Raw genomic sequence first — 19,128 nt, forward strand, 5'->3', positions numbered from 1 at the left:
CTCTATGAATTTCAATGGTGATAATATCAGGTCTACTTGAACTCCATTAAATATTGTATGAAACTATAACCAAATCTTTTAAAAGAATAAATATTCAGTATCTACCTCAAATGACAGAAATGATGATGTCCAATATGATTTTATGATATTTTCCAGTTAATGATAAACTGATCCAATAATTAGCTCAATATTGTCATTCATTAAGTTATTGCATTTTTATTGCTATTGAATTGCATAGCTTATTGAGCCTCATAGCTCACAAATATTTTCTTACTGGCTGTTGTTATAAGAAAGGGAAAGGAGAAAATCATTGCAGATTAAATTGACAAGTATTACATATGTTATGTTATGTTAGTGTTTATCTTTATTTGAAGTATAAACTTAAGGTATGTAAACTTCCCAGTGATGTATTACTTTGGATTTCTGTAGTGGCTCTGTAAGTATCTTATGTTGAAATTTAAAGTTATTTGTTGCTCCCGTTTGATGAGATGTATGAGAACTAAACCGTTGGTTGTTTTATAAAGATTATCAAATGTTCAAAAGTATCGTATGATCAACTAATGAAAGATCTATGTTAGTAATACTCCTTGTACTGTTAAGGGGTACTATGGGTTGTTACAAAATAAATGCCTCATACTATGCTATTGTTATTGTGTTCATGGCGAGGGACTTCAGTGCCATTTAAGTGCTCAAAGATAAATCACCAAGTACACTTGCAAGTGAGGAAATTATTGCAATGGTGCATTGTTTGCATGCATGGTAGCATTATTTACTTATTTTAAAGTTTCCATAAAGAAAGATAATATAGCCGCAAGCTACTTCCATAACCAAAAGAAGCTCACTTGAAGTTGGTTCATTGATAAGAATTCCTTGTATAGTTGAACTACAAGCTTGAATAAGAACTCAAAAAGTCGTGATTGGTGTTGCACTTGAGTTGAAAATTAAAGTTGTGTATCATTAGTTAAATTGATGCCTACTTGTTGATTAAATCAAAGAGGCATTACAATGTGGCACCACAATAAACGCTCTTTTCGAGTATGCTTGACCTGAGATTTTAGTTTGAGGATGGCTTAGTCTACACCAATGGATTGTGCCATAATATGAGAAGTTGCAAAGGGAGATTTTATGTGTGCCTTGATTCCAAGTGGGTAAGTCTTCTGGAATCTATTGCATTAGGGTGCTTATGGTATTTTTGGGAATTGCAATACTTGTCTTGTTTAACAATATACCAATTTAAAGCAATAATATTTTGAAGATGTATTGGACGCTCACAACATTCATAGGAAAGCCTCATTATGGACTACATGAATCTGTTAAAGTTTGATATATACCTATTTATTATGATTGTGGTTGACATGAACTATGAGAAATTCATTCCGATTACAATGGATAGGCAATTAGATTATTTTTGAAACATGTTGCCAAGTATTTGGGAGCACCATAAATAGTTCTGAGTAATCATGATCCTTGATGCACATCAGTTCTTGATGCATCTTTTCAATACTATTGGGTAAGAACTCAATTTCTGAATAAGATTACACATTTCCAAATCAATGGTCAAATAAAGAGGGTGATAGTGCTTTTAGATTTACACCTCAAACATAGTGAACAGTGAACATGATGTGAAAAAGTAGGTTAAATTGGTAGATATGTTGTATTCTTTGGACACTTTGCAACGCAGTGGGTCTATGAAGAGCTCTTTTGTAGTTGAGGGGACTTCAACTGCTGATGAATGCTATTAGAGGAGTAGCTTGGTGGCATACAAATTCACCAAGGAGTGGAACAAGTGAATTGACTTGGCATGGTTATGTTATTAAGTGAATGAAAAAGTTGGATGATCAAAAGTGGTGACATATCAAGTACCAAGTTGAGGATCTCATGTTCAAAATCTATGTGCTTTTTACCATAAGGATGTACAAGAAGTGTTGGCTAATTATTATGAAAGAAGCTTTCAAGTCCTTAAACGTGTAGAAAAATCTCATGTAAAATGAAGTTCCTATTGAAACTCAAACTTTGTTTAATGTTCCATGTATGTATATGTACAATCACTTCCACGAGGATTAGAACAACTAGAATTATGTAAAGTTTCAATATGCTCCATTTGGGGTGAAAAGTTGGTATTATTATAACATCACATGCATATTGGATAGTTGAGTTGTGTTGAGATGATATTGTACTTTGAAGCTTGATTAATTGATCCAACAACATGTATTGCTTGAGAGGGACGAGTTAGATGCCTAGAAGTACTTTGGTAGTGTCACGACTTGACCCTGCTAGCCCGAATTAATGGGGCGGGAGCAGACAGTCGTATATAAAACATCATAATATAATCATTACCATTTCATATAAACTTTTCTAACAAAATATGAATATCCTCAACACATAATATAAGAAAGAGCCACTAAGAAAACATCAATATCATAATTGTCCCAAATTATTTCTTCTCACACAACTACTAAAAAACTTTAAAATCCACAATTACATAAACTCAATACTGTTCATACACAGGTACATACTACATAACTCAAACTCAGACTCAAACTCAACAGAAAACATAAAAAGAACCTTTTTTCCTGAGGTTTCCTACGACGATAAGTGTAAGGCGTCGTGCAGCCATCACTTCTCTCCTGAAAAAAATATTTCAAACGTAGGATGAGCTTACTCGCTCATCAGGTAATTCATAACTCAGTTAATTTCATAAGAAGCATAAAACAAAAACTTTTATAAATGAAATCACTTCATGTCATTTTGCAAGTCATAACATTTGAATTTTCAATCTTACTTTCATTTTTCTTTCTTTAACATTACATTCTTTCATTCTTTCCTTTCACCATTTTCATATGCAATTCAAATGCAAAAATGCTTATGTTAAATGTATACACCCGTCTCGGAAGTACCAATGTTCGTACTAACCAGGTACGCAGTCAAATTTTGACCATTTCCTTTACCATTTGGCTCCGAAGAACCCCATTACCATTTGGCTTTTGCAAGTCCCATTACCATTTGTTTGGCACTTCCGGATCAACATGCACATGAAATTGTTATTTAATTTAAATATTTTCAATTATGTTCAATTGCTCTTCATAAGCTTTATATATTTTCATGCTCAAGTATTCTTCATATGCTTTCTAATTAATGGATAATATTGAAATATGAAATTGCAGGGTATTCTTTAAATCATTGATTATAAAACATGCATTAACAGTAAAATAAATGCATAAAAAGAATTAAGCACTTATAAATTTAAATGAGGTATGAACACCTACCTTACGACTTTAAAATATACTTCTACGACGTACGACGTCGTTCCGACACTTGTCGTTCCTCTAAACAATCAATACCTAACATTGCACATAAAAATCCAAGTCATTTTACATAATACTAAATTTTATTAAATTTAATTAGCATTTTTCGGATTTAATAAAATCTTAATTTTCGAAAAAATCACAAATCTTCAATTTATTGCTCTAAAAATATTCCTAAACACATATTTATAATTATCTAATTTATTTTCAGATTAATTAATTAAAGAAATTATGGAAAATAATATTTTCATTAAAAACTCACTTTTATGTTTTAAAAACATTCCTAATGTTCTTAGGAATAACTTTTCTAAAGGCACTTAATAGGAATTAGGTTTTAACAAAAAGCTCTAATTTCTTTTTCTCCAAAAATGCCTCCAATTTTATTGATTTTTTATTTAAAATGCTCTCCTAAACATTCCCTATTAATTTCTTAAAGAAATTTTGAAAGAAAAATAGATTTTAGAAAAACCCTAAAAAATTCGTCTCCAAAAATCTTGAGATTGAGAGGGATTCGTTTAGAAAAAATCATACCTTTGCAATCCTCTCGTCGTGCTCTTCAATTTGGACTAAATTTCTTGCCGGAAGATCGTCGCCGGAGTCACCCTCGCTGAGCCCGCCGTCCCTATGCCGTCCGCCCCTATTCCGCTCGGTTTGGCCAAAACTTGCGTGAATATGAGAGGGGGAGGGTTCGGCTTATTCATTTAGGGAGAAATGATTTGTCAAATGTCTATTATGCACTCAAGTAATTCCGGCTTAAGAAAAGAGTAAGGGTAAAATGGGTATTTCTAATCTTTTGAATTTTATAATTCCCTAAATACATATAATTAAATATAAGTCATATATATCAAAACGAGCAGAATTTTGCGTGGATTTTCTAAAATTATTTCCGTTAACTTCGAAAATTTCACTCATGTTTCGTCGCGACGCATCGAAAAGCGTGCGACGACCTACGAACGTCATTTTCGGGTTTTACAGATAGTTTCAGTAGAAGATTGAGGCATTACACACTGAGGTGGATGTGCGTTGTCATAATAGGTGGAGGGAGAATGTCATGAATGCCATGCATTTACAGCTTTATGGCATGTCCACAAGCATTCAATTCATGGATGTTATGGCTGTGACACATCACTCTCTTTTAGCAGTTATGTGGAGCTATCTCGTGTTTTGCATTTTACTTGAACTGGCTTAATCACTAGAACTCGAAAGTATTTTTTTGAACATTTTCAAAATTTCTAGAGTCTTATGGATAACTCTAGTCCTTTTTTTATTATGGTTGATGAAAATCGTTGTAGTTAGGAAAATATTCTTAATGTTTGTGGTTGAGGTTTGTGGAACTTATATGAGGATGGGGTCTCTCTCCTGTGTATGATCTCAAGTTTGAGAGCTAGTAAGAGCGGTGGAGGTAGTGGATAAAATTTCTAAGTGAAGAATCTTTCTTGTACATGAGTATTAGAAGGACGGTGTTAAGGATTTTGAATATGTTGTAGGCTATTGGATGTAGGTTATTGGGGTTTTGCAGGTGGCTGGGAGTTGATGCATTGTAGGATTTATTTGTGGAGTTTAATGGGGAGAACGACTTAGGTTTGCTGTGTGGATGGGCTTGACGAAGAGCTATTGTAAGGGGAATTAAAGTTTAAGCTTGTAAGAACAGAACGGTTGTTATGGGAGGAGCTAGTGGAGGACTATGTTTGTGAAGAAATAAAAATTCAGATCTATGATATATATATTTTTTTGGTTTTATGGTTAGGGCCGTTAGGCTGAGAGCGATAATGTGTTTTAGGTTTTGTTGTGAGTTGTAGAGAAGGGTAAGAAGGTATCTAGGTTTAGGGTTTGAGAGGAGTTTGAAGGAGTGGTTTCCTCACCTAAAGAATAGGCAAATAACCAAAGCATGGCAATACCAGAGGCATAAACAATACCCAAGTGGAGTTAGAAATTTTGTTGAAAGGGAATACAATGACAATTTACTTTAAGTATATCTTAATTACAAAATCTAAGAAGAGACGATGAAAACTTGTTTATAAAAAAAAAAAAAAAAAAAAGATTTCTAGAGCTTTTGAGGTGCAAAGTGCTCCTCTAATCAGAAACTGGACCATGTACTATGTTCAACTAATTGTATTTCAAGGCTGGCTTCATTTATGTCTTGAAAGTTAAGAACCAGAAAATTGCCGACTTTTAGTTTTCATGCTTGAAATCAAACTTTCAGTTTCTAACAAACTGATTTATGTAGAGACAAACTATGGAGAATATGGAACAGGAATCGTCTATCAACAATCAATCTGTGGACTACCTTTCGTTGCACCAGGATTTATGTGGACCAATTGCAGCAACTATGAATGAAGCAATGTACTCTTTAGTCATTTCTAAATGGCGTGAAGCTTCTGATGGAGTGAAGATAACTAATGATTACAAGTTTCTTTCTGCTGCTGGATCTCTTATGAAGAGCATGGTAAGTGTGCTGCGCTTTAAACTAAATGAATTCTCTCCACTGCTACAAGTCAAAACTTGTTAGTCTCTAAAATGTGATTGCTAGTCTTCTTAATCCGCAGATAATGATTTATCTTGAATATTCTCAACTATTTTCCTTCTTTAGAAGTATCTATTTCCACTCAATTTTATGATTAAGGAATCATATATTACTTAATATGAATTCAAAACTTTTAAGATGTTAAATGACAGAGTAGCCATTGTATTGGTTTATATAAATGGCATTTGAAATGTTTGAACAAAAATCAACGTGGAAGCATGATAGACTGATGTAGAACTACATGTAAAGACGAATGCAAGATGTAGAACTACATGTAAAGACAAATGCAAGCGATTGAACTTACACGAATAAGAATATAGCTTTGCAGTTAAGTAACTTCTTGCTTTCCTTAGCTACGTTTTAAACCATTAAATTGGTGATTAAGCTTAAGTAATTAATTACACAAGAAAAGATTTGAATCATAAAACAATTATATCAAATTATACCACGCAAATGTAGGGTTTTCAAAAAGAATCCCTAATTTAACAATTAGATTAGTCACTATAAAAATCCGCTCACTCACATTCTTAAATTGGGTCATGCGGATAGTTCTTCATAGCTAAACAATGCCACGATTGAGAGAGGATTTAAAAGGTGCAAGGGAGAGAGTTTATCCAAAATCAGGAGATACGAGAAAACGGTGATGATGTGTGGTTGTTTTTGAAGTAGGACAACAATCAGAAGCCTTTTCACAAGTCTGGGCAGCAACTGTGGGATGTCGGATCGAAGTTCTTGGACAGCAAGAGGGTGGTCATGAGGAGGGATGGACAGCAATGGGGAGGTGCAAAATTCTCTGGACAACAAATACAACTGCCTGGACAGCAGCTTTGGCCTGCGGGAAACTCTGGACAGCAGGTTTGCAAGCTCCAAAATTTTGGACAACACTTGATCTCCTTCGGGACAGCAATTTGGACAAGGAAAATTCAGGGTTTTGCTCCTCTAGTTGCAAGGAAACTAGAAGAATATTATGGGGGATTATGTGACCAGCAATAGAGGGAAATATGGAATTAATTTCCTTGCCTAGGGAGCATGCCAATTAAGTCACAAACTAATTTGGAAAGGAGGAAGGTGACGACTGGTTATGGGAGCATTAATGGGTTGATTGGAGGCTTAATTGGGTGCATTAATTAGATAGGAGAGAGGGAGGGGCCAACCATGCAGGGGGGGGGGTTGATTGGGGAATTTTGGAATCCTTCCCAAACATAAGACTTTAATTAAGGAAAGGGAATTAGAGGGAATCTCCAATTAAATTCAGATTTGAAGAGATTTGAAAGTATCCAAATTAGATTATCTTATTTTAGGAAAGGATTCAAATTCAAATAAATTTGAATTTGAAATTTGAAATCTTTTCAAATTTAAGATGATCTAAATTAGGTAAGTCTTCAATTCTTTCCTTAGGGGAGATTTGGAAAGAAAGGAAGTAGGGGCAAGTAGGGCCGGCGGGTGATGGCTTATGTGGTTGGCGGCCGGCGGCTAGTAGGCTTAGGTGATTGTGGCCGACGGCTAAGGGGGAGGGAGGAGGGGATTTGTGGCCGGTGGGGTTGTGGTGGCGGTGGGGTTTTGGCCGAGAAAGGAAGAGGGGTTATGGCTGGCGGTTTAGAGGGGATTTGGTGGGGATGCCGGCGGCCCAAGGGAGAAGGAGGAAGGGTTGGGGCTAAGCCTACGACTCTTGGGGACGATTGACCGGCGGTGGAGGGGTAAGGAAGGGAAGGAAAAAAGAAAGAAAGATAACCACGAGCCTGGATGCTTCCTGCGGAAGGTGGGTGATCTGTTGCCCTCCACCAAGGGACTTTACCAAAGCTCTCTTCTCGAACTCTCAAGCTCTCTCCAAACACATGGATGCAGAAATTTTCATAATAATCATTCATGAACTCTAAAAGAATAACAAGGGGCTTATAAATAGCCTCATACAGTGAAAGAAAAACTAAAAGACAGACTTACCCCTAGGGCATACATAAGACTAGACTCTCAAGTGAGGGTAGAAATGAAAAAGTGTAAAAATAAATCAAATACATAAAATGACAAAAGAAAATATATCGGCGCGATCGTGGCTGTAGATCTCCAGATCTTTCTCTGCTAATCTTTCCACGGTAGGATTTCCTCATCATAGACATTCTTGTTTATTGTATTACTGTTGTATTACTATTGAGCTTATATGAGGACATCCTTGTGCAATTAAAAGAGCTCTGCATAGTAGCTATCATGCAACTTAAAAACTATGTGAATTGCAGAAAGCGATAGGTCCAAATTATTTTAAACTGGCATAAGCGTCTGTTGTTTTCAAGTAAAGTAATGTGTGCATTACTTTGAAAACTATACTAATATGATGTGTTTAATTGACTGACAATCTTGGTTCTTGTGGCTCTTGTTTGAAACATAGCTTAAAAATAAGGGAATTCATGCAAGGTCCTTGAGTTGAACATCAATTATTGGGTATTTGAATGTTTATTATTGTTTTGTCCTATTAAACTTTGAATTTAATATCTTATTAAGTGACGATTTGTGATGCTAAGTATACTTCTATCATTTTCCTTGTATGAAAAGCATGAGTCCTAATTATTGTCAATTTCAAACCTCCTCCCAACTTCTCTCTGATTATCACCTTTCGAAATTCCGTGTTTCCTATATGTTTGAGAATACCAAATGGAGTTTTATAATAACTAGATGCAGGTAAACAATAACCACATTGAAAATTTTAGTAGGAAATAAGCATATCTAGTTTTTTGATTACCTGTTGCAACGAGATTATGACCAGATTGATGAGGACATAGAGAAATAAAGGTTTGAAAATAATATTTTGTACGAAATGGATTGTTGACCTCTGCTGTTAAAATTAAAAAAAAAGAGAATGAAAATCGCATGAATCTTACTTCGTACCTGTCGAACGCGCGAATCCCACCCGAAATCTCGCTGAAACCACTGGGCTTGTGTCAATGCTCCAAATTTTTTGAACCAGCGAATACCAAACATTTTCATTATCTTTTATAATAACAGGAATTTAAACATCATCCAACATTAAATGAAAGAGCCACTAAACAACATCAAACTGAAATGTGTTCTAATCTTTTATCTTCTCACACAACTACTAAAACTTTTAAACCCATCGACATTACATAAGCTCTCACAATTACATAAACTCCAAACTCAAACTTAAACTCACAAACTACACATATACATAACACGACTCAAATTGAAATCATAAAAAAGGAACCTTTCTTCCTAAGGTCCCCTACGACGATACGTGAACGGTCGTTATGCAGCCATCACTTATTTCCTGAAAAAGATTTTTAAATGTAGAATGAGCCAACGCTCAGCAGGTAGTTCATGTCTTTAAATAAAAATTTACATAAAACAAAATAAAGCAGTTTTTCGTATGAAAACATGTAAAGATTTGTCAAATTTGCATAATTTCGTACCAGTACATAAAAGAAGCATTTTCTTTTTCATTATTTTTCCTCAATGTAAAACCTTTCATTTATCATTTACTTTCCTTAAACATTACTTTTCTTACTTTGAAGAAAAAGCATAAAGGAATCAGTATAATGCATAATATCTTTACTATCATCCGTTTCGGATGTGCCCATATTTTTGTACTGATCAGGTACACAAGTATTTAAACTTTTAACATTTCTCTTAGAATCTTAGCTTGATTATGATATTTTGCATTTACTCAACAATTAACTTTCTTCACTATTTCAAAATAATATATATTTGCATTAAATATTGTTTGTCCAAATTTTGAAGAATTCAAAGTTCTTCAAAGTAATGTTGAACAAATTAGACGCTGTTACGGACAACTTCAAAACAATTGGATATCATTAGAACAATATTAATTCTTTTTAATTTATCATGCAATAATTATAATTACATCAACTATTTTTAATGTTTAAAATGATAAATATTCTTAAATTAAAATTAATTACCTCAATCTTCCTTCCACTTCGAGTCGAGATTATCACTAATTAAATTTTTTCTACTGGTTTGAACCTGATAATATTTCAATAGTAAAATCAATTTTTTTTCCTAGTGGCAAACCAAACATGTCATCTAAAAATACTTTTGAATATTCTTTCAATTTCTTAACTTCTTGAATTGTATCTTTTACTTGAATAAGAAAACCTTGATGTTCTTTATTTAGGAATTTGTGACTTCCAAATAAGTCCTCTATCTCCATAAAATTTATAATATTTTTTTCCCAAAATTTTGAATTTAACAATTCTTTTTACTGTAATAGTGACAAAATGATTAGATAGTTAATCCATTTATAAGATCACATCAAATTCATGCAAAGATAATACGTTTTGATTTGTCTCAAAATTTCTCTCATTTATATTGAAGTCTATTCAACATAAATTGTTAACATCTATACTATATCCATTCGGCATCAAAACTTCTAATGTTATAAGTATTTTATAAATATTCAATCCAGCTGATTTTTTAAAATCTTCTGAGATGAATAAATGTGAGGCTCCAGCATTAAATAGAATTTGTATAAGTCTATCTTAAATTATTATCATACCTATTATGATTTACAATGAATAATATAAATATTATTATTAATTTATTTAACAATTTATATAATATTTAACTTTTCTTAGAAAATAAATAAAAGTTTTTTTTTTACTTCAAATGGAAGACATATCTGTACTTACTTCAGGTTAAGCATTAACATTCTACTGTGATAATGCATACACTCTAGGTTGTGTATTAGGTTGACTTGGAGAGCTGACTTTGTTATTCTGTCTGCCAAAATTCCTCTGTGATAATCCAATGCTGGCCTTCATTTCTACCGAAGGTTTTTGTCAAGTGACTTAGGCAGTGTTTAGCTATGTCTTGGTTGATGACACCAAAAAAGGGTATTTGTTCTAGAAAAATGATAGACCGGTTCAGGTTGAACCGGCCCAAGGGCCGGCTCGGGTATATAGGAGCGGACAAATGCCGCCCTCCTTTGAGTTGCGCCGCCCACGTGGCACTTGACTTAAGATTTCAATATTTGAATGGTTGGTGGTGGGTGGCGTGGGTGGGGGTGGGGCCGGTTGAGCTTTGGAGGGATTTTTGGATGAGTAATGTTTGGTATTAATGAGAATAGAGGGGGCTAGGGTTAGTTTTATGCTGAATATTGTTTCTCTCTGAGTTCTTGGTTTCTTTTGGACTCTAGATTGCTTGTCTAGAGATTGGGAGAGAACGATCATCTCTCGAATTGAATGATCTTTTTTATCTTGCTTGATATTTGTTTGGCTTGATTCTCTTATTGCAATCCAACGTTTTTGGGGCTGATTTCACCCAGATTTTTGCATTATGCTCGAATGTTTTCTCCAATTAGTGATAGGTTTGCTTGCGAACTCGAGTATTTCACTTAGGGTTACTTGCGAACTCAAGTATTTCCTATCAATAAACATTCACTCTCATTGTTTAAAATTGTGCAATGTGAGGTGCGCCTCAATACAATTTTAATGAAAAAGGCTTCGAGCTTGTTTTGTGATGCATGCAACTCAGCTTGGCTAGGCACATCTCATCTCATTGGCATGAGGCGTACGCCTCACTTTGTATATATATACATATTAAAACTTACAAAAATCCTATATTAAAGCCCTGAACAAACCACACTTCTACGTGCTTTCAAGTTACAATAGCTTCCTCTCCTACTGTCTCCACCTTAGCCACCACCGCCTTAGCCATACTATTTCGGCTTGGGAGGCATTGGATTTCATAGTTGATCATCTAGGGGAGAGAGTTCGTTATGATGACAACTCAAATGAAGATCCTCTCAGTGTTGACAGTGCATATGACTTCTAAGTTATTGTCATATTATTTTAGCTTTCCTTAGAAATTAAATGTGGATGAGTATGATGAGAAAGAAGGAATTTAGAGTTGAACTTTTTGTTATATAGTATTTTTATGTAATTCTTATATTTAATGTTGTTTTTCTCTTATTATATTTGGATTTCAATTCTATTCCATGCAATTTATTCGTAGCCACTTTTCATTTTGTGCTATTTTGTTTCATATGTATGCTAATTTATTTATCCACTGTTCAATAAAAAGTGAATATGTTATTCTTTAATATATTATTTTGTTGTTATATTTTTTTAGCTTTATCCTTCAAAAATACTATAATCATCAATCTTTATAGGAATAAGAGTTTGTTTGATTCATACTTTAAACCTGATAAAATTTTTTGACATTTTTTGTAGTATGAACCGAGTATATCTTGATAAAGTAGTAAATTTTGCCTCATATAACAATAGTGATCTCTCTTTGGACTAGCCTCATAAACTTATCTTGTATCTACCATTTTATAGAAAGAGGCATGGACCAATCTCTGAAAACCTGTGTAAATTCTTCTCATTTAATTCGGATACTAGGCATCCCTTTAAACTTGTCTCGATGTTATCCCTTCATCAAGAGCAAAAATTGCTAGTGATACTTTTCTTTCTTTGGGCAGAATATATCATTTAATATTTTTTCAATTCGTAGTAACCAATTCTCTACCCCTATTGGTCTTTCAATTTCTTTAAATAATTGCGGCCGCATATCTTGAAATAATTTAAGGTATTTATCCATTGAGATATTACTGTTATTACTTCTTGAAGGTTGAGATCTTAAGTCCTGAATTAATTAAGTCATTGCTATTATCATTTGAGCTAACACATCAATATTGACAACAACACTCGATACATCTATTTTTACATTATCTTCGAGACCATCTTGAGCCCTAAAATAAAATAAAACTTCTGATTAATTTCCAAAATGACATCAAATCAATTTTCTTAAATTTAATAGTTAACCTATTATCTCTTTCAACATGATTCATATCATTCAATTTTTATCTTGGGGTCTCTGATACCACTTTTGTCATGATCTGACATAAAAGTAAAAAAAAAAAAAAAAAAGATGTAGGATGACGCAGGAACATAAAACCAAACAGATATCACAATTTTTTCATTATTCATAATTATTCAATAAACTAAATATTCAAATAATTGAAGTGTCATTAAAATAATTTCTAATATAAGCATATGTAAAATAGTTCTTACCTATCTTCAATTGCTTTTTTTCTTTTGTACCCGAAATCTTCTTGATCAATCATTTAATTAATATGAGATTAATTTGAAAATTTTAATTTAATAATTTGAGTTTTCAATAACAATTCAACGGTCAATTATAGTTTATAGCATAGCAATAAAATATACATATAAATATTCATATTTATTTATTAAACTTTTTATTTAACTTATATATGATATTTACTATAGATGTGAATATTATAATTTTTTATTGATAAAATGATCTTCAAACTTTTAATTTTTTAAACTGTAATCTTTTAGTAGTACATTTATTACAGATGCATCATCTTGTTGGAGAATTTTTGTATCCTCAAACGGATTGCATATTTTATAATCGGGCGCGGCATAAGAATACGATATATTACCCCGGAGGGTAAAAATATCATCTCCTTATGGTTATATCTATATGCATATAAATAACATTAGAACACACCTGATAATTATAGAAAATTTTATAAAAATTGTATAAAATTATAATAAAAATGTAACCACATTAGAACACACCCGATAATTAATTTTTAAATTCTTTTAGTTCTTAAATAGTACTCTTTAGTATATCACCTAAAATCAAGACCACAAATATATAAATTAACACAATTATTTTAGAATCACATTGTATTAACATATTTGACTTTTACCCTAACTTTTCTCTGAGAATCTTAGCTTGATTACGATATTTCATCTCTACCAACAATTAAATTCTTTCAACCTTTCAAAATAATATTTATTTTCATTAAATATTGTTAGTTTAAATTCTAATGAATTGAAACATCTTCAAAGTAATGTCAACAAATTAAATATTGTTAAAGATAACTTCAAATGCATCGGATATCATTAAAACAACATTGGATATTTTTTAATTTATCATGCAGTAATTACAGTTACATCATCTACTTTTAATCTCTAAAATGATTGAAGTTAAATATCTTTAAATTAAAATTAATTATCTCAATTAAACTTTCTCTCTCCAATTCGAGTCGAGACATCACCTCTTAAATTTCTTTCTATTGAATAATTATACACTAACTGTTTCTGTAAAAAAAATAAAAAATATACATTTATTTCTTTTCTAGATTTGAACATAAAATAAGAAAAAAAAAATCACTTACACTTTCCTTTTCATCGAAATGGAGACTCACGAACTTCTCTTTCTTCTTCTTCTTCTTCCTCTCGTCGAGTACAAATATTTTAACAAACATCAATAATAAACAATTCTCCTCCTTCAACTTTTCATTTTCACTATATATATATACCCTAAACTCCTATTTTCCTCTCTTTCGGTTTCACTGCTTCTTTCGCTTGGTTGATGCATTGAAAAAATAAGAGACCGATTTGATTAAACCTGTTTAAGATAGTCAAGGAATAAAACAACAAGGAAATTTGCAAAACAAGCGAGTGAGTACTTAATTTCTTTAAAGAAATACTTGTGGTGTTGTTCTAATGCAGGGGATAAATTTGCAAAATAATTACGCATGCATGTTTGGGAAATTTGTGGAAATAGTACACTTGCGTGTTATTCCAAAGTTGCGGGAAAATTTGTGCTTTTGTTCATGCTTGTAATGAAGACTCCAACTCTTTTAAGCGTGTTGGCTGTTAGGGTAGAAGATGTCGGTCAAGGTGTTGCATTACCAACCATCTCGATTTTCTAAGCGCGTTTAGTAGGCCTAAGATGCACGATGGTGCCCCTGTGCCAAGGAATTTTTGGGAGATTGTCAAAATTTAGATTAAATGGACCCACAAAGAATAAAATTACTAATAACTCATTATAAAAATATAATTTAAATAGAAAGTCAAAGACCATAACATAAAAATGACCATATTGGACTAAAAAGAAAATTTAGCTCTAACTAAAAAAAAATATTGGACTAAATGAATATATCGAAGACTTGTGATTAGCGAATCGACTTGCTTATGGTTGCAAATAGAATCTTTCGATTGCACTCAAGACTATCTCAATCACTCTTGAACAAAATGAAAACTCAAATGAATTTGAGAACGACAAAGTGAGCCAAGTTGTACCCCTTCTATTATGGGAAGGAGGAATGATTCCCCATGGGACCCATTGCGCAAAATGATAAATGCATTTAAAGATAAAATGGCATCACATCCTAAAGTACTTAAAAGATTCCTATTTGTAACAAATGCCACCAAATTTGTAACACAAGTATGCAAACAGAAAGAAGGCACAGAGGTGATCTTTTGGAAATTTAAAAATGAAAGCATTGCATGCCTTTCAACGACAAACTCTCGTGCAAACAATCAAACACGAATATTTTTAAGATCTTGTCTACATCACATCATAACTTATAAAAACTAGTGCATATTCTTGAGAAGTTTTTCAATTCTTCAAGAAGCGTGTCATTTTTTTTAGAAGCATGTCACAGGCTTGAGAAGCAGCCACAATTTGGAGTAGTATGCTATTGCCTCGAAGAGTGTGCTGTTGCTTCAAAAAAGGTACCTATTTTAAAACTATGAATAATACATAATAAATGAAGTACATTGAAAGTGTGTGGCCACATTATGCAAATTCATAAAATAGTATGCAAGTGCATCACATGAGTGCACTTAAAAGTGCACAAAAATGCCTTGGAAAGTATGCAAACACACATTATAATTGGTCCGAAAAATATGCAAGTGCATCATACAAACACATTGAAAATAGTGGACACCTTTTCGAAGGAAAGTAAGATTTTTGCTCATATTTTTGCACATGCTCCGTCAAATGTGCTAAAAATTTGAATACAAAGTCTTAGAATATTGCATAGAGTTAAGAGCAAGTTTATTTAGAATCTCTTTTTTGAATTGAAACAATTGCATGTGCTACGATGAGTGCACTAAATGTTCAAATTTTATGTATGATAATGCCTCACAAAAAAAAAAAGAAAAAAAGATCACAACTGAGATTGATCCTCTACTAGCAAGTTGGCAGAGTCAAGAAGGTCTAAAAGAATTAAGTGAAATTATTTAAAAACCCTGACGAAGGTTGTTGAAAGAATATGCTTGCGAAGTCACTGCTTGTGTTTGATATACTCAACTCATTGATTTAAGATATTATTGTAGCTGCCTTTGTCGGGTCATGACCAGTCATTTTGGTCATCTGGAGTTAGCCGGTTGGCTAGATTAATTTACAAGAACTGTTCAATCACAAATTGATCATAGGAGTGTGTGATCTATAATGTTTATTATTGATTTCTTACGAAGAATATTTCAAAAAAGAATTACAATGCTCATTAAATATATTAATATGGATTATTTTTTTGATAATTTTTTAGATATTTCAAAAAACTCTTTAAAAAAACTCCGATATGATATCTTTTATGATCTAGTGTTTCTTTCAAGTATTCTGCTTACCTCCCAAAATTAAATAATGCTCGTTTACCATTTATGACCATCCTCTACTGATAGCTGTGTGATGTGCCTTCTAAAATAACTTTGGTAGTATTGCCTGTCATTTTTCGCCGCCATCTAAAGAATGGACATTGCTCATTGCTCCCATAATGTTTGTATTGCTCATGCAATAGCAATGGACACGTCATATAGGACCACAGCAATCACATTATCCTTTGCCATCTGAAGACCAAACGATGTTGAAAACCTTAGCAAGCTAAGCATCATGGTCTATGTTGATGCTACCGAATACAAATCACACCATTCGGGAATGTTTGTTACACACTTCTATTATATTTGTAGTCGATGTAGAAGGACAAAACTTGGTATCCTTGGCATGGCCTTTTTTTATTTCCCAAATGAGATCTTTTATTAAATTCCCTCTAATTGCTCAAAGCCGGATCTCCTTGCATTTTTGTTTATTTTTCCGAATGAGATCTTGTATTAAATTCCCTCTAATTGCTCAAAAGCTGGGTCTCCTTTGACTTATTTTTTCTTTTTAACAAAATAGTGAATCAAGCTTTCTATTTATAAATCTTTCTTTCTCATGCTATGCATATGCTATGAAGCTCTAAGCATAAGTTTTACATCAAATTCTATTGATTCCCACAAGCTTCTAGATGGCAATAATGATAGACCTGATATTTTTTATCAATCTCCTTCTAATGGATTACTTGCCCAATTTATTTAAGTTGATTGCATGTAATATAATTTTCTCTCTGTGACTAGTTCGTGTTACCATTCTTTGTAATTGAATTAATTGGCTTATATGTAAAAATGACTAGTACTATGACATCCTAAGCAGTTTTGTCCAGATCTCGGTCCTTCCATTTGCTTGAAAACTTGATATGGTGATTTTGGCATGTACGGCCCACTGAATAGAATTTATTGGTAAATCAACATATATCCACTGTTCTGAATGAACTGCCCAAAATTTCTTTCTTCAATAGTATGGTGAGAACACCTTTAAGTGTCAAATTTAGGCTTCATTTTGGATAGCTTTAGACTGCTATTTTTTCACTGTTTTTAAGAACTTTTTACTAAAAAGTTGCTTTAAAAGGCAGGAAGAAAACTGTTTAAAATGAAGCCTTAGTAAATGTAGTTGAATGAACAGAACTGAGGTTGTCTGGTCTTTTAACATATTTATGTAGGGTGATTCAATTACTGTGAGCACTTTTTGCTGTAGTGGATTATTTGTTAAAAAACGTGGTATTGTATGAGTTTCCATTAATGACCTTTTTCTTTTAACTGCTGATCTGATTCTGCTTGTTCAAATGTTAGATTTGGTGATGAAATTGCTACCTGAAGATTCTAAAGAGTGTCAAACAGATCGTGTGCTGTTGTATAAATTGTTCTATGCTTTCCATTAATGACCTTTTTCTTTTAACTGCTTATCTGATTCTGCTGGTTCAAATGTTAGATTTGGTGATGAAATTGCTACCTGAAGATTCTAAAGAGTGTCAAACAGCTCGTGTTCTGTTGTATAAATTGTTCTATGCATGTCCTAGGAAGCTCTAAGCTGTGAGAAGTTTTTCATCAAATTCTATTGATTTCTAGAAGCTTCTTGATGGCAATAATGATAGACCTGATATTTTTTATCAATCTCCTTCTAATGAATTACTTTGCTCAAATTATTTAAGTTGATTGCATGAAATATAATTTTCTATCTGTGACTAGTTCGTGTTATCATTTTTGTAATTGAATTAATTGGCTTATATGTAAAATGACTATTACTATGACATCCTAAGCAGTTTTGTCCAGATCTCGGTCCTTCCATTTCCTTGAAAAATTGAAATGGTGATTTAACTTCTGATCTTTTTCTGCAGGTTCGAATGTTGGATTTGGTGATGAAATTGCTACCTGAAGATTCTAAAGAGTGTCAAACAGCTCGTGTGCTGTTCTATAAATTGTTCTATGATCAGACAGATGAGGGATTTACACAGTTCCTTCTGAACCGGTTCAAATGTTTTGATTCTCATAAACAACCTAGAAGGTTTGATTACAGAATCTTATTCTAAATTTAAATCCTTAAATATAAATTTGAAATTCTTTGGTATTTTTAGTTTCACTCCGTAAGTTTAGAAGGGTCTTTTTGTTTAAAATTCAATCTTATTATTAAAAATAAATTATCTCATCATTATCATTAGTCTTATCCTAGCAATTTATAATATATTATCATTGAAACATATAAGGGAAGAATATTTCCATTTTTCTTATTTTCAAATGATATAAATTTTACACAATCTACAGGAGATACAAGGTCTCCTAGAATGGAAAAACAAGGTATTACATAGGGCAATAACTTACCACATAAAGAATGGGAAAACCTAAGAAAGAAATTTGCCCAATTAATTTTGCAATACAATATTGTGGGAAGAAATGAATCATTCTAACGAGGAAACTATGGCTGGCAGGAGATGGTGCAGTTGATATTGCTACTAGCTGGTTGTATCTATACTTCAATCTTGGTTGTTGGCGACAAGTTGGCGGTATGCTGGTTGTCGAAGTGATTTGTAGGAGCATGACTTGAGGAACTAATATGTGGACTTTCTATATATATGTTAACCTCTGCATAAATGAAACAAGAGGAAAAGAAACCATGAATCCAGCATACATACATTGCATACCTGTTGGATCCACAAAACCGTGCAGAAATCCCGCACCTCGGACTGTCGAACCCGCAAAATTCGCAAGAAATATTAATAGCCTCTATGCGGATATCCACAATTTGAAGTTTCGCTAGAACCTAATTAGCTTGGAAGATTTCTTGAATAAATTTTGTTTTTATTTATGTATTTAGATTTCAAGATGCTAAGCCCCATCACGGTGGGCATGATTCTTAGCA

The 19,128-nt window shown here is 32.8% G+C and overlaps 1 protein-coding gene across 3 annotated transcripts in view; it reads left to right on the top strand.

The window, feature by feature from the left end:
• The window catches only part of LOC110105967 (protein timeless homolog), a 68,010-nt gene that overhangs the window by 18,293 nt on the left and 30,589 nt on the right, over positions 1–19,128 (top strand). For all 3 annotated transcript variants that reach the window (XM_020835667.2, XM_028697634.1, XM_020835668.2), the window contains exons 8-9: positions 5,533–5,751; positions 18,110–18,276. In XM_020835667.2, the coding sequence (XP_020691326.1) occupies positions 5,533–5,751; positions 18,110–18,276 (386 nt within the window). The remainder of the gene's footprint in view (positions 1–5,532; positions 5,752–18,109; positions 18,277–19,128) is intronic.

This window comes from Dendrobium catenatum, unplaced genomic scaffold, assembly GCF_001605985.2.
Source record: "Dendrobium catenatum unplaced genomic scaffold, ASM160598v2 fragScaff_scaffold_114, whole genome shotgun sequence".
Classification (NCBI taxonomy): domain Eukaryota; kingdom Viridiplantae; phylum Streptophyta; class Magnoliopsida; order Asparagales; family Orchidaceae; genus Dendrobium; species Dendrobium catenatum.